General features: G+C 52.1%; 11 protein-coding genes across 11 annotated transcripts; 7 read left to right on the forward strand and 4 right to left on the reverse strand.

The window, feature by feature from the left end:
- Window positions 1-1,742: 1,742 nt before the first annotated feature.
- Window positions 1,743-2,840, reverse strand: NFIA_077040 (zinc-binding alcohol dehydrogenase family protein; the record flags this gene model as incomplete). Its single annotated transcript, XM_001259667.1, has 2 exons — window positions 1,743-2,680; window positions 2,726-2,840. The coding sequence occupies 2 exons, from the start codon at window positions 2,838-2,840 to the stop codon at window positions 1,743-1,745; spliced, it is 1,053 nt and encodes a 350-aa protein (XP_001259668.1).
- Window positions 2,841-3,383: 543 nt separating this feature from the next.
- Window positions 3,384-4,088, forward strand: NFIA_077050 (uncharacterized protein; the record flags this gene model as incomplete). The annotated part of the gene is made up of 1 exon (XM_001259668.1): window positions 3,384-4,088. One exon carries the CDS (start codon window positions 3,384-3,386, stop codon window positions 4,086-4,088), a length of 705 nt encoding a protein of 234 aa, XP_001259669.1.
- Window positions 4,089-4,337: 249 nt separating this feature from the next.
- On the forward strand, window positions 4,338-5,549 carry NFIA_077060 (uncharacterized protein; the record flags this gene model as incomplete). Its single annotated transcript, XM_001259669.1, has 1 exon — window positions 4,338-5,549. One exon carries the CDS (start codon window positions 4,338-4,340, stop codon window positions 5,547-5,549), a length of 1,212 nt encoding a protein of 403 aa, XP_001259670.1.
- Window positions 5,550-7,357: 1,808 nt separating this feature from the next.
- Window positions 7,358-8,452, forward strand: NFIA_077070 (fungal specific transcription factor domain-containing protein; the record flags this gene model as incomplete). Its single annotated transcript, XM_001259670.1, has 1 exon — window positions 7,358-8,452. One exon carries the CDS (start codon window positions 7,358-7,360, stop codon window positions 8,450-8,452), a length of 1,095 nt encoding a protein of 364 aa, XP_001259671.1.
- A 166-nt stretch (window positions 8,453-8,618) lies between these two features.
- Window positions 8,619-9,509, forward strand: NFIA_077080 (uncharacterized protein; the record flags this gene model as incomplete). Its single annotated transcript, XM_001259671.1, has 2 exons — window positions 8,619-9,133; window positions 9,188-9,509. 2 exons carry the CDS (start codon window positions 8,619-8,621, stop codon window positions 9,507-9,509), a joined length of 837 nt encoding a protein of 278 aa, XP_001259672.1.
- Window positions 9,510-9,532: 23 nt separating this feature from the next.
- On the reverse strand, window positions 9,533-11,035 carry NFIA_077090 (putative salicylate hydroxylase; the record flags this gene model as incomplete). The annotated part of the gene is made up of 6 exons (XM_001259672.1): window positions 9,533-9,931; window positions 9,977-10,058; window positions 10,109-10,424; window positions 10,473-10,636; window positions 10,680-10,867; window positions 10,925-11,035. 6 exons carry the CDS (start codon window positions 11,033-11,035, stop codon window positions 9,533-9,535), a joined length of 1,260 nt encoding a protein of 419 aa, XP_001259673.1.
- Window positions 11,036-11,800: 765 nt separating this feature from the next.
- On the forward strand, window positions 11,801-13,112 carry NFIA_077100 (polysaccharide lyase family 1 protein; the record flags this gene model as incomplete). The annotated part of the gene is made up of 4 exons (XM_001259673.1): window positions 11,801-11,934; window positions 11,986-12,325; window positions 12,376-12,456; window positions 12,507-13,112. The coding sequence occupies 4 exons, from the start codon at window positions 11,801-11,803 to the stop codon at window positions 13,110-13,112; spliced, it is 1,161 nt and encodes a 386-aa protein (XP_001259674.1).
- A 202-nt stretch (window positions 13,113-13,314) lies between these two features.
- On the forward strand, window positions 13,315-14,284 carry NFIA_077110 (NmrA-like family protein; the record flags this gene model as incomplete). Its single annotated transcript, XM_001259674.1, has 2 exons — window positions 13,315-13,566; window positions 13,619-14,284. The coding sequence occupies 2 exons, from the start codon at window positions 13,315-13,317 to the stop codon at window positions 14,282-14,284; spliced, it is 918 nt and encodes a 305-aa protein (XP_001259675.1).
- Window positions 14,285-15,049: 765 nt separating this feature from the next.
- On the reverse strand, window positions 15,050-16,042 carry NFIA_077120 (uncharacterized protein; the record flags this gene model as incomplete). The annotated part of the gene is made up of 2 exons (XM_001259675.1): window positions 15,050-15,709; window positions 15,788-16,042. 2 exons carry the CDS (start codon window positions 16,040-16,042, stop codon window positions 15,050-15,052), a joined length of 915 nt encoding a protein of 304 aa, XP_001259676.1.
- Window positions 16,043-16,510: 468 nt separating this feature from the next.
- NFIA_077130 (putative short-chain dehydrogenase/reductase) lies at window positions 16,511-17,601 on the reverse strand (the record flags this gene model as incomplete). The annotated part of the gene is made up of 2 exons (XM_001259676.1): window positions 16,511-17,347; window positions 17,569-17,601. The coding sequence occupies 2 exons, from the start codon at window positions 17,599-17,601 to the stop codon at window positions 16,511-16,513; spliced, it is 870 nt and encodes a 289-aa protein (XP_001259677.1).
- Window positions 17,602-17,842: 241 nt separating this feature from the next.
- Window positions 17,843-19,333, forward strand: NFIA_077140 (uncharacterized protein; the record flags this gene model as incomplete). Its single annotated transcript, XM_001259677.1, has 3 exons — window positions 17,843-18,122; window positions 18,180-18,591; window positions 18,658-19,333. 3 exons carry the CDS (start codon window positions 17,843-17,845, stop codon window positions 19,331-19,333), a joined length of 1,368 nt encoding a protein of 455 aa, XP_001259678.1.
- Window positions 19,334-19,485: the final 152 nt, after the last annotated feature.

The raw sequence follows: 19,485 nt of genomic DNA on the forward strand, positions 1-19,485 counted from the left end.
AGCGTGCCTGGGCTCCGACTCATTCATTTCCATTCTCAACAAGCGGATTGTTGATCAATGTCCGTGGACGCGTTAATTGGTGCCTCATGGCCCGAATACGAGGTCAGGGACGTAGCGCAGGGTTAGCTTCTTAGCTGTGGATCCCGATCATCGACTCATTGAAGAGGTAACGGACAATATTGAGGCAGATGATATCGAAGAAGAATGCATTGTGGTGTTTGAGGGTTAGTTTGATGTGACACTTTCTCATAATGAACGACAGTGAGCGAAGAGTCAAGGAATGATCGGGTAGATTCAGTGTAACGATGACATTCTCGTCGTGAGAATGCCAATGCTTGGCGCGCCCTTAGTGCAGCCCATCAAGACGAGAATGGGGCCGTTTCGAGGGATGATCTATCCAGTATATCTGGGAATAATTGCATCTGCATATGATGGATATTTATATCCATCGCTTGACCCAAATACGAGTTCACGATTTCTAAGTACGGAGTTAACGAAGGCGCATTCCTCCTGCCTAGGTTCCTGATCCCTTTAGATGTACATACAGAGTAAACGAGTGCTGACGTCAAGAGCTGTAATTCATACTATCTTCTGCTTCCCTACCTAATAATGCCTATCAGTCATTTAATTATCATGATAATGAGTATGATCGAGTGGTGACGCAGTGGAACTGGATCCACGGAGGTGCCTTAATCTTTGCACGAATTGAGAGAGGTACATTGACATTTTCTCAACAGAACAGTTGATATTCCTCTCGAATTGTCATATTGCTGATATTGATGGAAATCAGCTTCCCCTATCCAGAGAATATTGCCTGTCTACGAACTATGGAGAATGAGTATGAATGGATAAGAGAGATCGACGTGGGGTTGTGGGGTGCCGGAGCTTGGCGGATAGAGCTCTATCTTTTATAGAGGACAATATAGTCCTGTAGTCTATCTGATGCTGCAATTGAATGTAGAGAATGACCTCAAGCTGAACTGAAGTCAAGCTTGTCCAACTGACACTATGATGGATGACACCGCAAGGTGTTGTCTTGTTAGACTCCTATCAAATAACTTTCTGGTCCCTTTGCTCATAGACCGAGTAAGGTTGCACTCCTGATATCACCACGTCATTGCTAACCTTGCACCTGTCCATCTTCCGATGCTCCCGATACTCTAACATTTCTCGATCTCTCGCCCATTGACTGCCTTTGTTCCCCCAGGTCACATCTTCATCTGAGGCAGAATCATCCTCACAGTGACCGAAAGTCATTGTCCCGTCTCTTCCTCAGCTTCACACCAGCCAATCCGTAAGTAGGCCAATTGGGCTCGAGGTCAAGAAGAAACTGACAAGAAAAGCAGACAATGGCTGCAATCGCACTCCGCGAGTCGCATATCCACCACCTAGCCAAACGGCGCCACAACTGGGCGAGCGAGAACCCTGGTGTTGTTCTGGTCTTCTGCATTGTCTTCATTGTCGGTGTCGGAATCATCGGTCTCTTTGTGTATCGAAGATGGATGGCACGAAAGGCGAAGATGGCATCGCTCGAAGTGGAGGAAACCAAATAAGTTCATCGGGGAAGGCATGGCTTATGGAGGAGTCAAACAATCATTTTATTGCTTTGATGCTGGATTGGCATGTCCAGTATCTCTAACAATACCCTCTCCGATTGCCTGAGTGTGAACTATGCTAGACATATAAGACTGTCGTGGTAGCAAGAGGCAGCATAATCATAATCAAATTCAACTCAGCAGCTGTCAAACATTGGGATGGACTTGCACCTTCATCCCTCCCATATCACGATACTCATCCAACGCAGCATTGATCTCATCCGCATCCAACCCATCAATAACCCGAAACTTACTCGGCCTGATAACCCCCTCTTTCAACCACCCCGTAATCCTCTCCCAGAACAACTTCGTAAAGTCATCCGGATGAGTAGCACATGAACCCCTGATAAACCGCCTCTCATATCCCGCCCGCTTCTCCCCAATCTTCGCGCTATCGACCTCTCCAACCGCTGGCGCAAGCGTCACCAACGTCCCCCGCCGCGAGTCCGAAAGCACCGCAACCCCCAGCTCCTGCTTCGGCCCGAAATTGAACGCATCAAGCGCGTAGACGAGCTCATCGCCCACAATATCCCGCACTTGTGAGAGCACGTCGTCCGCATGCCGATCAACCACATGCGTAGCTCCAATCTCCCTTAGTTCGTCCTCCGTCCGTAGCCCCGCCACCGCGACGATAGCCCCAAAGCCCAACCACTTGGCAAACTGGAGCGCATACCGGCCGCAGTTCGTCGCCGCGCCGATAACCACTAGCTTCTGCGATGCGTAGTCAAAGTCGACTCCGCTGTCGGGCAGAGGCAGGCCGAATCCACCCTCGGAGAAGAACACCACGAAGCCCGTGGCGACGTTGACGGGGATCGTGGCGGCCTCGTCGTCCGAGAGACCGGTGTCGGTTACTCGGGCGGCATACTTGATGTCCACCAGGGCGTACTGCTGAAGCCCATTGAAGTCGTTGAGGACTTGATTGAGTGGGAGACGGCTCTGCGCGAAGATGTGCTCGCCGATGGTGAAGTCAGTAGCTGAGTCTGGTCCGATGGCGATGATTTCGCCGGCGAGGTCGTGCGCGGGGATGTAGGGCGTGGCTGTTACGAAGAGACCGCGATCGCGGGATTTCTGGTCATGGGGGTTTACTACCGAGGTTAGTTTGTGCGGTGCAATGGAGGAGGGAGGCCTACAGCCGACAGAGGTGAGTTTGATGAGGAGCTCGTCCTTGCCCGGTTGGGGGATGGGACGGTCAACCTCGACCAGACGGTGGCCGATTGCCTGGAGAACGAGGGCTCTTTGTGACATGATGCCGAGGAAGCCTATCTGTTGGGGAGCGAAGTCGTGTCGTTGACTCCATGGTGTTGATTTTATTTATACTCTCCTCCTTCGTATGTGAGCTGCAACTACAGTCAGCAGATGATCATTGTCCGCCAGAGAAGGGATGTTTTCCTTCACTTACAGTCAGAAAACCTTGGCAGAAGAGTTGATCAACTCGGATTGATAGGAATATCCGTGTCCTGACTCATTTGGTCGAGGATCGAATATCTGACATGTCTGACATGGCTGATTCAAGCTTCAACGGCCGCAAGCCCACCCATCAAAGTCAGATGCTGCAGTCAGCTTTATTGAATATGTAGACAGCATATTCCCCGAGATAACTAATAGTTGATGGATCTTAGTAAGATGAGCTGGCCGGAACTGTCATGCATTATTGGCCACCCGAAGTCTATCCTGATCCACTGACAGCTCCATGACACATTCTCCCGAACCATGACTACGCCTCTTACCCTCCACCCATCGCACCAGCACAGTATGGTATAGCTTCATAACCATACTCATCATATCACAATGTCCCTCTTATCCCTCCTCGTTCTTAGTGTCATCCTCACCTCAGCTTACTTCTACGTCTCCCATCGTTCCCTGGCTTCCCGCATCCACCCCGTCATCCATACCGGCACTCTCCCCCGTTCCGTCTCTTCCTCTATCCTTTCCATTCCACCTGCCGTCTATACAAAAGAATACTTCTCCCTTTATAATCTTGCCTCACGATCCGTTCCGCGCCAACTCCTTCCATCACATGATCTCCCCGCTCTCTTTGTTCTGCTTCTCCGCCGTAACTTAACCGTCTTCTCGCACTTCCCCAAAGCCTGGAAGCAACGATCCACCTGCTCCAGGGAACTGAGTAGGACCTTTCGCTCGTCCTATATACAATCCTTGGATTTTAACGAAGGCGACATTGTCTGCAAAGTCTACCGGGTTCTAGTCCGGAAGCCAGACCGTGTTGAATTCGAGGTGGACATGGAAGAGTGTGACGGGCGGTGGGTGCTTCGGTACTGGGAGGAGGGCAAGGACGTGGTCTTTTGCAGTGAGGCAGTTAGCTGGCGACCGACTGAGACAGAGACCCCAATGCCGGGGGAGAATCGCTTGTTGCGGTTCATCCATGAGACAATGACCTGGTGGTTATTGGATTCGGGGGTGCGGTATCTGATGGATTTGGATGGGGAGTTGGAGCCGGAGGAGGAAGAGACAGAGGATAAAGAGCTGGTCAAGTAGTCTTTGTTGTTGTCTCATACCTGTATGACCGCTGTGCCAGCTGATTGATGGGAGTGTAAAAACAACAAAGGAGTACAAGGGCTTTGTATTCGCTGAGGGAAGAGTCTCATCGCGACAATAGCCCATCAAAAGTGCTTTGCTTTCGATGCGGCGCTGATGTCTTCGATGCATGTCTCACTTGTGTGTATAAAAGCACATCGAATCGAACCATGCCGTCGACATTCCATCACCATCACCATCGCTTCCGCAATGTGTCGATACATCTTCCACCACTATACCGGCTGCGGCCACATCGCCAACTTCGATTTCCGTAGCTGCGTCGAGGTCATTAATCTGCTGCGCGGATTATCTCAGCCAGGCTCGAACTCACCCGATCTGATTTGTACCAACGTCAAGGTCGAACACGACTTGTGCTCTCCTGAGATGGAGGTCTACTGTCTGCAGTGTGAAATTGACTTTCAAGCTGAAGGAGCTGTTCGGACCATCTCGGACTACCCGGACTACATTTCAATTGAAGGGATCGACAGCTCAGACCCCGTCATCACCACCAAGATGCAGTGGCAGGTTCCAAGGTCCCGAAAGCGCGATTTCAACGAGGCCTTTCTTGATCTTGACCTTGATGGCGACCACAAATCTGATAGCAGCAATGACACAACGGTTCAGCCCAACACCATTGCCAATGCGTCAATCACCAGTTCTCCTGAGCTATGGCACGACTTTGTCGATGTTCCGCTCAATGCCCATGACCAGAACGCTGTTGAACATGACGAAGAAGACCACTGTCCCAACCCGCCCAAAAAACGTAATGACTCCATCTCCGAAGACTACGTGGTGATCGGTACTGACATCCTCACCACCCAGGCAGAACGACTTACTAGCCGTGCCGGCGACGAGGGAGACGAGGACGAGGACGAGGATGACTTCTACACCTTGTGGTTGTCTGACTCCGACTCGGACTCGGGAGATGGCGACATAGAAGACGACAGCAAATCCCTCATACGCCAGTTGGAGAGATTTACTTTCCCAAATTACCGATCTACACCTCGAAGCCCTGATATCCCTATTTCACCGCGTACCCGTCCTTGTCCCGACCCGCTGCCTCTGTACGTGGGGTTTCCCGGCCAGCCCCCGGAAAGATCGCCTAGGACCCTTCGGCCTTCATCTAGGGGAGGCTATCTCGATGCGAGGACGGACCTGCAGTCGCCTATATTTGATGGGTTTCCGGGTATTTATCCGGACGAGGAGGAATTGGGACTGCGATCGCCTGGTCTTGTGAGTTTCCCGCGAATTCTGATTAAAGATGTTGATGAGGAGGAGAAGAAGAAAGAGCAAGAGAAAGAGAAGGTAGAGGCGGGCAAGTCGACTGGTAAGGTGCTGGATCTTAGTGCGAGTTTGGCTTCTGGTTCGGGGTGTGCTGCTGCTCTATTGAAGGGGTTGAATTTCGCCATGCAGAGGAAGTGATGGTGCTAGTTCTGCTTTCATTTGCTCTGGTCTGGTTTGTTTGTTCTTATTGCTTTGATATTGATTGTCTGGTTTTGCTGGTTTGTTTTTCCTGTCTGGCCCCTTTGCATTTGTACATTTGCTATACAGAATTCACAAAGTTCTCGACGACAACTGCTGTCATTCCGCTGTATAATCCATGGGAGAGACCGATTTCAAACATGAAGGTCACCGAAATCAATAAACCCTAGCACTACAAATCCAACGTCCATCTACTCCACCGACCCCTGCAATTCCACATTCTCAACCTCCTTCCTCCCATTCCCCCTCCGTCTAAGACGATAGACAACCCAAGCCAAGTACATCGCACCACATACACCAGCAACTACCCCCATAGGCGATCTTCCCCCCATGAGTATTATCCGCAAGCCGAAGCCCTAGCCCACCATTCACCATACCAAGGATGATCAGGATTCGGCCCATCCAAACATGCAACGGGGCCAGAGCCGTCCGCGTCTTCTTCCGGATATACACACAGTGGTGTATGGCACCCAGGAACGGCTGGATGAGCATGAGGACGACGATGACTGTTCCGAAAACCGTGTGGGCGTTGTTGTGTAGCTGTAATGTTAGTGATATGACACGTATTGCAGAGAGTATGACTTACTCTGTCTATTATCTTCCCCACACGAAGACCGGTTGCAAGACCACCGAGCATAAGAGCCCATCCTGTGAGTTGGATGCCGGCATGGATCCAAACTGCGTGTTTGGACTTGACAAGACGAAGTACTGTAGCGCCGAGAGGGAAGATGAGGATGAAAGCCACGCTCATCAGGATTCCGTGTGCTTTGGCGTAGGAGGGTACGAGGTGGAGATCTTGATACAGGATGGTAGCTGAAGCTGGTTTGGCGAATGCCGCTGCTTTAGTGTCGTTAGTAGTATGTGTATCATGGAAACTCAATACATACCCAGGAATGAGTACAGATATGCCGTACGAGTTACTTTACTATCCATCTTCGTTGCTCTTGGAGAAAAGCAAGGTTGATCTACTTGCCATCCATGATCAGGAACAGCGAGTATCAATATTTATAACTTTGCTCGTCCTCTTCTGCCTTATGTCTACTATATTATCGTTCATGGACAGACCGTCGCAAGAGCAAGTGCCTATATTCCAAGTAGATCTCAACCAATCATCAGCCAACAATGTACAAAGACCGAGAAATGCGAGCTGCAGGACACAGCCACACCGAGCAAACAGCACCAGTCATCAATACGAGATCTTTAAAAGCGGGACGCAGGCCAGGTAAGTCACCGAGAAATCCGAAACTGCAGATCTATATTTCATCAAAATGAATAGAAAACGTCATCTACAGCCGGCTGGCGCAACACCAGTCCCAGTGCCTGTCAAACGGAAAGCGTGTATCGGATGTCGAACGCGAAAAGTAAAATGCGACAGGGAATTGCCGTGTAAGAACTGCGCTTTATGGTCAATAGGATGTGCGTATCCGAGCCCAAAGCGGACGTGTTCCAGACCGAAGAAGAGAGCAGAGTCTTCGAAACAAGCACGTGGAAGAGTTGATACCAGATCGTCTACGCCTTCATTGATTCCGTTTGGCTGCCATTCAGTTGAAGTAGCTCCCTTGCATCCCTGCTCGACGCAAGTGCAAGTCTGTTGGCGAAGGTACACCGAATACATCGATCCCCTGGTCAAGGTTCTACATACGCCGTTGGCAGCTACTACGGTGAAAAAAGCAATTTCCAACTGTACTTCTTTCGCTCCAAGCGAGGAAGCATTGCTATTTGCTGTATACTTTGCATCAATCTTGAGTATGCCCACGGAAGATATCAGCGCCCTCCTCGGAATGGACAAAGTCGCCGCAATAAAAACCTATCGCGCCGCAACAGAACATGCGCTAATGCGAGCCAACTTTCTCGTGACGGATGATCTAGCCGTCTTACAAGCCTTTGCCCTATTTCTCTCGCTGAGCAGCTTCACCGACGAGGCGAAGCTAGTCTGGCCGCTCACAGGCATCGCGCAGCGCCTCTTAACCACGGACTCGACTGGCAGCCATGATCCCGTCTCACGGGAAATTCGTCACCGTCTTTATTGGCAGCTATGGTACATGGACAAACGAGCCGTCGAGGACCAGGGAAAAACCTCATTGAACACGAATCAGGATACCGTTTCGCTTCCGAGCAACATCACCGACACAGAATTAAATTTAGGGCATACATCCTCAACCACGCAAGATAGAGGATGGACGGAAGCAAGCTTCCTTCTCATCCGACTTGATATTGCTCGAACGCGGTCCTCGCTAGCCACTGCGCAGTCCCTCTACGAGAAAGAACAGCTCATCCAGCGCTGCCATAGCCGTATAAAGTCCCGATATCTGGCCTCCTGTGACGGCCGCCAGCCTATTCATTGGTTAGCGAAACACGTCTCTAGTGTTCTTATTGCTGAGATGTGGTTCGAGATCCATAGCGCGGCATGTTCCTCTACGCTTGGCGCCATGATTTCTTCTCAGAGCAAACGAGCGAAACTCTTCTCAACGGCGGTTAGCATCATCGATATCCCTCGACGGGTGCATGAAGATCCGCAAGCGAAAGCGTGGAGCTGGTTGCTCAAGGGATACCTTCAGTTCCAGCCTTTGTTGTTTGTGGCGGCGGAGCTTTCGTCGCGGTCAATGGGGGATTCGCTCACTGTGCGGGCTTGGGAAGTAGCACATATTGCGTTTGGGAGATGGCCGGAGGAGACGAGGAGGACGAGACAGGGGAAATTGTTGGATGGCTTGTTGAGAAAGTCGCAGGAAAGATGGAGGGGAATGCAGCAGGAGGCTACACTTGCTACGGCTTCCTTGGTGACTGTGCCTCTAGGAGATGAGTCTGCTCAGGAAAGTGACAAGTTGGATCCATCTTGTCAATAATAAAGGGAATAAGCGATTCAATCAGGCTGGAATAAGCAAGCATGAGTGTGGACCCATCCGACCAATCAGCATTCCTCTTTCAAAATATTTCATCATCCACCCCTGATCGAGATCCCTTCACTCGTCTTCATCCCTACCTATCTATCCATCAATATAAACAACTACAATGCTCCTCTCTCCCCGTTTCCACCTCTTCGAAATAGGCGACCAACCCTGGTGCCCCGACTGGGTCATCGCCTACATCCAGTCCTACCTCACCAGCGTCTGGAACCTACACATCCCGCCCTTCAGCCGGACCTCCCCGGCAGGCATAGCCGCCGAGCTCGTCACCGAAAACCTACCCGATGCATCTTCCTACACCTTTGTAGATTGCTGCGCGGGTGCAGGAGGGCCCACGTCGACCATGGAGCGCTTCTTGAACTTCCAGCTCCAGGAACAGGGGAAACGGCCCGCGCGGTTCGTGCTAACTGATCTGCATCCGAGGATCGATGCTTGGTCCGCTATTGCCAAGAAGCAGGAGCATGTATCATTTATTCCGGACGGCAGGGATGCGACGTCTTGTGGGCGGGTGGCCGCCGAGGGGAAGGAGTGTCGGGTGTTTAACTTGTGTTTTCATCATTTTGATGACCCGGTCGCGAGACGTGTTTTGAGGAATGCGGTTGAGTCGGCGGATTCGTTCATGTAGGTTTCTTTCTCTTCTTTTGAGGGGAACTGGTGGTGACGCTGACTGCGCAGTATTTTCGAGTTCGCGCAGCGCAACTTCTCCTCGCTGCTGAATATCCCGGTTATGGTGCTGTATCCTTTTTTCCATACGCTGCAGCGGTACTGGAGTTCGCCTTTGCATCTGTTCTTCACATATGTGGTGCCGCTGTTCTCGGTGGTCTGTTCGTTTGATGGGTTTGTGTCTACGTTGCGGTGTAGGACCCCGGAGGAGTTGAGGGAGCTCCTTCGGCAGCCGGAGCTGGATGTTTCTGGCTGGGAGTTTACGTCTGGCAATCGCATGATGGTCTGGCCGTTTCTGCATATTTACTGGTTTATGGGTGTAAGGAAGCAGTAATATCATTGTCAGTCGTGTCATCATCAGGCAGATAGTTCCGACATCCTTTGCTCTACCTCTTGCAGAACATCAAATCCAAGGACAGCTCGTTGTCGCGAAGACATTAGTCCAATCCAGTCTGTCTCCCAAGTCAGGCCTGACCAGCTCAAAACCAAGTCACGCAGTCGTTGTAAGATGCCGTCTTCGAGGTGAAACCCGCCTCGGTTGCGGATGGCTCCTTGGACGTTCCGGGCGGTCCGGGACTTTCGAATATCTTCATAGAGTGTTAGTGCTTGTGGGATTTTTGATTTGTAGTCCTGTGAGGATGCTACGTGGTGGAGTAGCAGTCCCAACACTGCACCATCTTCCACTGCCATGGCGGCCCCCTGAGCTTGATATGGCAGAGTCGGATGACACGCATCGCCAAGCAGGGTAACAGAGCCCTGGAAACATTAACAAGTCGTCAACTAGGGATCATTCGAACAGACCTTGGTCCACCTCGGCAACTCAGGAAGATGGCACAGCTTCCACTTCAGGACGGTCGGGATACAGGAGATCATCTTCCCCAGCCTGTTTGGTTTCAGTTCGCGACACTAGAGGCCAGGGGAAAACAGACGAACGTTGGATCCCACTCTCTATACCCATACCGCATCTCATCCACATCGCCCTGCGTCGTACGCACTCCCGGCGGCAGATCATCTGGCTGCAGTAGTACAAGATTATATTCTTGTCCGCCGCGAACGGGGTAGAAGACGGCGTGTTTCTTAGGCCCCAGCCAGGCGGTTACACCTTGTTTCTCGCAAAGCGCCTTTACCTCTGGATCGTTCAGGGCTAAGAGCTGCGCTCGCGAAAAGGTAGCGCGGTAGGCTAGGTCCCCTGTTTCTTCGGGCGGATGGGGTTCATCAAGGACGGCTTCGCGGATTTTGGACCAGAGGCCTGTCTTATGAGCTTGGGCATGAGGTGAGGATTGGAGAGAAAACGAACCATCAGCACCAATGATCACGTCGCCGGTGATGGTCTCACTACCCACAATGACTGCAGTCTCGTCGACCAGGACCTTCTCGACAAGCGCGCCTAGATGAATCTCCACTCCTAGGTCTCTAGCTTTGTCGAGGAGAATCTGGTGATAATCCGCGCGATGGATGACGCTACGCCCGTCAGCAGGTCACTGCGAGAACAAGGGATACATACATCCACGGCGCTCCATATTCCTTCACTATAGACTCACCGCAGGACATCGATGTGATGATCCTCCCGTCCTTATACCGTCGCAGATCCATGACCTCGAGTTTCATGCCCTTTTCCTCGGTCTGAGACAAGAGACCGAGTTCCTGCATGATCCGGGCTCCATTCGGAGGGATTTGGATGCCAGCACCAACCTATCGGGTCATTTTCTGTCTAGCAGTCGTATTGTAATTTGGGATGCTGATGCTTACTGGCACAATTTCAGCCGATTGTTCCAGGACAAGCACGTCGAGATTCTTCTGGCGACAAGCAATGGCACAGGCCAGTCCGCCAATTCCTGCGCCTACTATAATGACTCTCATCGATTTACTTTATGTACTTCTTACCCCTTTGCTAGGCTGAGCTGAATGTCGGTCATTTGAAGACTTGTGCACGCGGACAACAGGAGATGTGAGAACAAAGAAACGAGCGGTGAACCACGTGCGGAGGGGTTATCCCTGCTTTAGCATTGCATATGATACTGTCTACTTAACATATATCTGAATCTTTGATATTCTCGCTTTGTGAAGCTCAACTTGGACAACTAAGATCAATCAAAATCAGTACATAACTTTATGCGGAGTATATTCCCCCATTTGCAAACATGCTTGCCTGTCTACTTATTACTTTGAGACAGATATATCTTGGCCCAGCACGTGGGAGACATGTCCATTCCGAGCTCTTCGCTTATTCGGCTGTTTGTGTTCAAGTGGAGAAGGTCAATATAGCCGCAGTATGAGATAGATTAGTGTCTAGATAAGCCCTGACTCAATTAGTTAGCAGTCGGATTCATCCAAGCTTGTAAAGCCTCCAATGAACCATGAATGTGGGCTCTCTTGTTTCAGAAGTCGGGTATTACTCTTGGCCAGCCCCTGAGACAATTTCTCGAAGTATTTCCTCCGAGTACTCTGAAACAGGCCGCTTCCGAACTGGGAAGAGTTGCCCTATCCCAGCATGCTCTGTTTGTCAAGGGGTGATGGAGGATCCATCCTGATAGGCAAAAACTTCTGCTTATAAAAACTGGAGTTCGCTCTGTATCCGTCGTTCATATACTTGACAGTGGACGCAAGGTGCAAGACCTACACAAAATGAAGACGGCGGTTCTTTCTCTTTTACTGGCTCTCCAGGCCTATGCCCGGGTTACGGGCTCTCCCTCTGGCTTTGCTGCCGGGACTACAGGGGGTGGTTCGGCGACCCCGGCAGCCCCCTCCAGTCTGGACGAGTACGCCTCCTTGCTCCTTCTGACACTGATTGCTCGCAACTAACTGTATAGACTGGTGCAATGGATCACCGACGATACACCCCGCGTCATCCTCATCGACCGGACCTGGGACTTCATCGGCACCGAGGGCACCACCACGGGCAAATGCTGCAGCATGCCATCTACGACTGTCTGCAACGGCGGAACCTCCAAGGGTCAGGCCTGGATTCAGGATCACTGTGACGGAGGATCCTGGGTGTCGTGCAAGTACGACAATGCCGCGCTGACGCCCATGGACGTGGGCTCGAACAAGAGTATCGTGGGTGTCGGCAACAAGGGTGTCATCAAGGGCAAGGGCCTGCGTGTGCGCAATGGAAACAAGAACGTCATTATCCAGAATATTCACATTACGGTGTGCATCTGCATCCCTTGGCGCTTACTGGTACAAAGCTGATCAAGCAGAATCTGAACCCTCAATACGTCTGGGGCGGTGATGCCATCACCCTCGACAACGCGGACCAGGTCTGGATCGACCACAACAAGGTATGTCTTACTGCCCCTGGTAAAGGATTACTCTGACAAGAAACTGGAAGATCTCCCTCATCGGCCGCCAATTCATCGTCAGCGGCTGGGGCAAAGCGGGCCACGTCACCATCTCCAACAACGAATTCGATGGCCGCACCTCCTGGTCCGCCGGCTGCAACGGCAAGCACTACTGGACTCTACTCCTCCTCGGCGAGCAGGACTACTACACCTTCGAAGGCAACTGGCTGCACGACGTGTCCGGCCGCGCCCCGCACATGGGAACCGACCACACCAAGTCGCAGATCTTCTTCCACGGAGTGAACAACTACTTCCAGAATCTCGGCGGACATGCCTTTGACGTCGACACCAACACCTGGGTGCTGCTCGAGGGCAACTACTTTGAGAACGTCAAAACGCCGCTGACCGATACCAGCCTCAAGGCTGGCGGCAAGCTGTACACCACCTCCACAGTGAATGCGGCCGGCGCCTGTCTGGATAAGCTTGGATATATCTGCGAGTGGAACCGCTTGGCGGGATCCGGTGCCTGGCAGGACCGCACCGATGCGGATGTCAAGACCAAGGCGGCTACGTACAAGAACAGCTTGGTGGGCCATTATCCTGTGGCGGATGTGCCTGCCAAGGTTGTTGCCAACGCTGGTGTTGGCAAGGTGTAATTGATTGCTTCTGTATATTTACATTCGTTCTTGTATACTACTGTGTATATAGACTTTAGAGCTGGCTGATTCATCATCCGCGTTGGGTTTGCGGAGGGTCTTACATCAGAATGACAACTCGGTCATAAGCACCTTAATATACCGTCCACATCATGTCAACTAGTGAAACTTCACCAGTCAGAGCCAACATTAAACATAGAAAATGAAGTCTATCCTTGTTACCGGCGCAACAGGCAAACAAGGTGGCGCCGTCATCAACGCCCTCCTAGCCGAAGACGCCGACATCGAGATCCTGGCCGTCACCCGCAATCCGCAGTCTGGCAGCGCCAAAAAACTAGCCGACAAATCCCCCAAGATCAAACTGGTGCAGGGCGACCTCGACCACCCAGCCGGGATCTTCAAAAATGCCCACCAAGTATCTTCCGAGCCCGTCTGGGGCGTGTTCAGCGTGCAGGTACTCACCGGTCACCCCAACCCTTTGAGAGAATATCAGCTAATACCAGCAGCTACCCATGGGCCAAGGCCAAACCGTCGAAAAAGAAGAACGCCAAGGCAAGGCCCTAATCGACGAAGCTCTGACCCAAAAAGTCCAGCACTTCGTGTACACCTCCGTCGACCGCGGCGGGGACGCATCCACCGACAACGCGACCAACATCCCGCACTTTATCAGCAAGCACCGCATCGAACATCATCTCTTTGAGCGGATGCATGGTACCCAAATGTCCTGGACGGTTCTGAGGCCAGTCTTCTTCTTCGACAACATCACCCCGGACTTTATCGGGCGGTTCGTGGTGACAGCATGGGACGCGTACCTGCAGGGGAAGCCGCTGCAGTGTATCGCTGTCAGTGATATTGGCTATTTCGCTGCGCAGGCGTTTCTGAACCCGGCAGAGTATCGGAATCGGTGCCTGTCGTTGGCGGGGGATGTGCTTACGTATGAGCATATGCAGGAGACGATGAAGCGGAAGACGGGGCGAAAGGCGCCGACGACGTTCCGGGTGGTTTGCTATGCTGTGCTGTGGATGGTGAAGGATATGAAGGCTATGTTTCAGTGGTTGTATGCGCATGGCTACCGGGCTGATATTCCGAGGTTGAGGGATATGCATCCCGGTTTGAAGGATTTTGAGAGGTGGCTGGAGGAGGATAGTCAGTTTGTTAACAGTAGTTCTTAGTTGCTAGTTCCCCTGTGTTATTACCTGTAGTCTGTTAACTGATAATGATAATATTTGGTTATACTGTTGAATGCCATGACTCCCTGTCCCTCAGTATCAGGCTGACGCCTTAAAGGACGTACTAACTACAGGGTGTGCTCTATTTATGTACAGTTCACTTCTCTCGAATTTAGCTCCGTACCTCGTCGGGATAAAGGAATATGTCACTGTGCATACCACTAATTATCATCTACTACAATAGAAACATGGAGAAACCGCCGACTGTCTCCCCTACAACCCCAACACCCCACCCCCTTCGGCACCATCCCTCCCTCGTGGCCGGAATCATCTTCACGATCCTCTTCTTCACGCTGACAATCGGCCATGTATGGCAATCCTTCCAGCATCGAAACATCTAGCTCGGACTAGCCTTCTCCCTGGTGCCTTCGGCGAGTTCACCGGCTGGCTAGGCCGTGCAGTAGCATATCGCTGCCCGTACTCTGTCAAGCTGCACGAGATGCAGCTGGCCGCATTAATCATGGGTGGATAATCCCTTCCTTGCCCATTCACTGTCGAGAAGCTAGGATAACGATGACAGCCGGCATCTGCGGCGTCCTCAGCCTAATAATCCCCCTCATAGGAGAGACCGAGGATGTGTAAGACGTGTGACCGCGTGATGATGGGCCGTTTGCAATTCCTCCGTTCGGTAGCCGCCGCAGTGGAGTAGAACCACCAGCTTGTGGGCAGCCCCGAGGACAACAAGAGTGGGTGGTGATGGCAGAATATCTAGTGGGCAGACAGGGATGCAAGACTGGTGACTGGGCTACGGCGACGAACCAAGCGCATGTGAGCAGCGTCCCACCAAATATATTTGCTGTATTTGCTGACCGTCTTAGCGGCGGTACCACGTTCGTCCATGATGATGCCAGTCTTGAGCTGGGCATCCCTGGCAGGGAATAATGCCTGAAGTGCCTCCGCCCTCTTGTACCTCTGGGTATAACCCTCCTGATCCATAGCATATTGATCACGAGCGCCGTGCGCCAGCTCGACTAGCGAGCTGACCGCATCGCAAATGCCGCGCCCAGTTGCGGGTGAGACCTTGACAAAGAGACAGTCCCGCTGGGTAGCAAATGCCTTGGCTTCCGCGTGTGACACGGTGGCTTCACCTTCACCCATGGCGGCGATCATTGTCGCAAGAAAGGGGAGGATCCTGTCTTCTTCGCAGCGGCTGCGCATCCTCTCGCAGGCAGTGACCATTTCATTCCATGATTCCCTCGATGAAGCGTCGTACGTGAAGATGAGGCAGAAATGCTTCATGAGGCAGAGGTAAGCTGAGCACTGCCCCAGGTTGCTAGACGGGATGAAGCAGATATTGTAGAGGTAACCATCGCAAAAGTAATCTGTAGTGAAGTCATCCGTAGGTCGAACTCGCCGTAACGCTTCTCTCTCTGGAGTAGTTAATGAACCGTGCGGCGTGAGCTTAGCCGGGGGGGTACTGGGGAGCATATTGCGCTGGGTACGTACCCTGTAAAGATGCAACGAGTCGGCGGCACCTTTGGCATTCACGACGATAATGGACATGAACTGTGAATCAGAGGGTAGCTTGGTGGGTGAGTGTGGCCGCCTCAGGTCGCTGATATGGATGGCGCGAGGGGATGGGTCGACAGTTTCGCTCTCGGCTGTCGTGGCCGGCGCTGATGGTGCGGGCTCGCTGCCACGGCTGCTACGGCTGCCACTACCACGGAGCTTGCGGAACATAATCCTGGCGTGAGACAGCATGGGTGACGGGTGTGGATACGGGCAATGCTTGGAATGTACCAGGAACCAAGGCACTGCCGGCCATGATTTGTGCAGAAACAGCCTTGGCCGTGTTTCCGAAAGGAAAAAGAGATTGTCAGAATTGACTGACCAAATGCTCCGTGATAGTCGATGGTCGAAGGAGTTGGATAACGCCTTGGAGGTTACGGAGTACAGGGCCAGGTTCCTCTGTACCCACATCTTACTGCCCGAAGAGTATGGAGTATGAAGGAGCTACTCCGTAGTTAGGTAATAACTATTGTTCTACCTATGCCCAGTTTGTTCTAGGGTCATTTCTGGGTTACAGATATCGGTGCGCTTTCATACACCCAGCGCGTACATCAGATGAGTAGTCAAGAACTATCAGCCTGATTGTAGCCTCGTATATCCATAATTTGATGTGATGCAATCAGTCGTAGACAGGAAACAGCCATTGACAAAGCCGACTATTCACTTAACGGACCTAGCAAGGTACCTGTTGAGTTCGTTCTCCGTCCATTCCCACAGTTCCTGCGCCAGCTTCCTATTCTTTCCGTCTTCACTGGCACGGCCTCTCACGCCCACGGGCTCATAGTACTCTCCGCTATGGACGTCCCGTGCAACAGAGGCCCAAAGTTGGTTCCGTACCCCCTCCTCCACCGGTTTAAACAGCCTGTATGCGACCTTCGCGAACGCCCGTACCATGGTGGGAGAGGCTGTCGCTCCATCCATCAGCTGGGTCTGTACAACGCCCGGATGAACAGCCGCAACCCGAAACTCTGGATATAGTTCCGCCATCTGTTTCACCCACAGCACATTCGCCAGCTTGCTTTGATAGTACCGTCCGTAGGCGCCCAGGTCATCCCCCGTGGTGGTGAGCGAGTCGAAGCGGAAGCCTCCCCGCGGAAGGTAACGGTGCCCTTTCGAGGAAACCGAGACGATGCGGACGTCTGCACCGGGGGCGGTGTTGACGGTCTTTTCGAGGGTCGGTAACAACAGCTTGCTCAGAAGCGCATGGCCCATGTGGTTGGTGCCGAACTGAATCTCGTAGCCTTCGTTGGTTGTTCCTGGTGGCACGGCCATGATGCCGGCGTTAAGCATGAGAATGTCCAGACGGTCACAGGCCGACAGGAATGTCTTCGCTGCCTTCTCAACCGATGGAAATGAGGTGAGATCTAATTCGAGGATGTGAATAGTCGCCCCGGGAACAGTCTGCGTGATCTCGCTGGCGACAGTTCTGGCCTGGTTCACGTTACGGGCTGCGAGCCAGATCTCGCGGGGATTGTGTCGAGCAAACTCGAGGACAGACTGTTTGCCCAGGCCATGGGTGCCTCCTGTAATGAGGATCACTTTGCCATCCAGTGGAGGAATGTCGGTTTCGGGGTTGAAGTTGACAGGGCTGCTGTTGAAAGGCATTTCTGCACAGTGTATGGATCTGGGAAAGAATAGGGAAACTCAGGTTGACAGAAGGGCACAAGGCGTGCGTGGCGAGAGTATTTATATGCCAGCTTCCCTTGCCCAAAAGTGACGGTAATCTCTGAGCCCGTCTCGTGAGCCAGCATCTCTAAGATTTATTGATATACTCTATTGGAAGCATCTGGATTGTTTTCCTAATAGGGTAAAGGTTGATCTTGCTCGCCAGCGGCCATTCCTAGAACGGAATACAATATCAGCTTGGCAATGTGTGTCAGCATGCATCGCCCCTCCTCCGCTAGCAAACGTCAGACGCGACTTATATTGAGAGCAGGTCTCGTGGGGCCCCTTTTCGACTTGAGGCTATCCATCAGATACGGTACCTGACAGATGCACCCGTTTATCATTACCACGTCGCTCGACAAGCCAGACCGGCAGACCCGGAAGTTGATCCGCAGCCATGTCATGCGTGGGAAGAACACATGTAAGATCAGACGCGCCAGGGAGGCCGAGTCGCCAGCGGCGGCAGCAGTTCCGCCATCTGAACGATGGTCTTCTGCAAGTGGAAAGGAGTGGGTGCTTACGACGCCTCGAAAGGTGGCCTCGGAGCTGTCTCTTTTCAACTACATGACCGAGATGAAGCCTTACATGTTTAGTCTCCTTTTCCAGGGTACCTATCGAGCCCATTCGTTGCCTTTGGGAACAGCTTGATTGCTGACGTCCCTAGCGTTGACCGTCATCAAACCGGCAATGCACGCTTTAGAAACCGTCACAGACCATAGCCACTCGGACAAAATGCTTTGTTTCGCAGATATTTCCCAGTACCCTGCCATGGTTCACTCCATCATGTTCACCGCACAGGCGTTTCACGACATGTCGCTGGGGGCCTCATACGGACTACTGGCACGATTTCATCTAGCAAAGACTCTCCAGTATCTCCAGCAAAGTCTGGAGAATAGGGCAGAGGCCACAAAAAGTTCCACCATGACTGTTGTCGGGCTCCTGTCATTGGCAGGCATTATTGCAGGGGACCTCGAATCAGCTGCAAAACATATGGACGGGCTACATAGAATGGTTGAATTGCGTGGGGGCTGGGACTCACTCGCCGATCGAGAGACAATAGAGCACAAAGCTAAAACGTGAGTGTAGCATACACTGGACTTGTTCGGGTAATTTATGCTTGCTAACATCAACATCCGTTTTAGGATAGATCTTTATCTCGCCGCTGGCACTGGTAGCAAGCTGCGCTTCGTCGAGGATATCTCCTGGGGTCCGCATCTCGCTCATGGTAGACTGGCTACCCGTTTTCCAGAGCTGAAAATGGTGTCTCCACGGCCTGATACAAGGCTCCTGAACGTTTGGGCCGATATACGGGAATTTTCTACACTCGCCAACAAAGCCACGACCACCGGGGTCAAACTGGCGGTCACATCTTTCTTACAGTTCAGCAGGTCGGCACCATACCGACTGCTCTCTCTGCAATGTGCCCACCCTTTTCACGAACTTTTGAGGCTATCTATGCTTGCATTCCTGAAGCCTCTCCTGATCCAAATCCCTGGAATTGGCAGACAGATGACTTACCTGGCAGAGAAGCTCAAAGCCAGTTTACTTGAGCAGACGTCCCCGCCGTTGGTCGAACAGGCCAGTCTTCTTCTTTGGTCCCTGTTTGTAACGTGCTTATCAATCTTTGAAGAACAGGATCAGGAATGGTTGCGCGCGCTGGTGGTACAAACCGTGCACACTCTTGGTCTGCGAACATGGGCGGATACTAGGGCTGTTCTCAAGAGCTTTTTGTGGGTTGACTTGATGCTCGATCAGGCCGGTGAGAGGGTGTTTGAGAGATGTGTATACAAAACTCCAGTCGTGTCATGTACCGATTGAACAAGGTCAAGTCTCGGACCACGTATAGATTTCTAAAAGCGCAGCTCTGAAGTTATGGAATCATCTGTCGTTAGTTGATCCTCCGGCAACCACCACGTTTAGATCCATGACACTAAGAATTCATCAAGCCAATCTCGACAGCTCCACGGGGG

The sequence above is a fragment of the Aspergillus fischeri genome, genomic scaffold (genome assembly GCF_000149645.3).
Source record: "Aspergillus fischeri NRRL 181 1099437636264 genomic scaffold, whole genome shotgun sequence".
NCBI classification, from domain to species: domain Eukaryota; kingdom Fungi; phylum Ascomycota; class Eurotiomycetes; order Eurotiales; family Aspergillaceae; genus Aspergillus; species Aspergillus fischeri.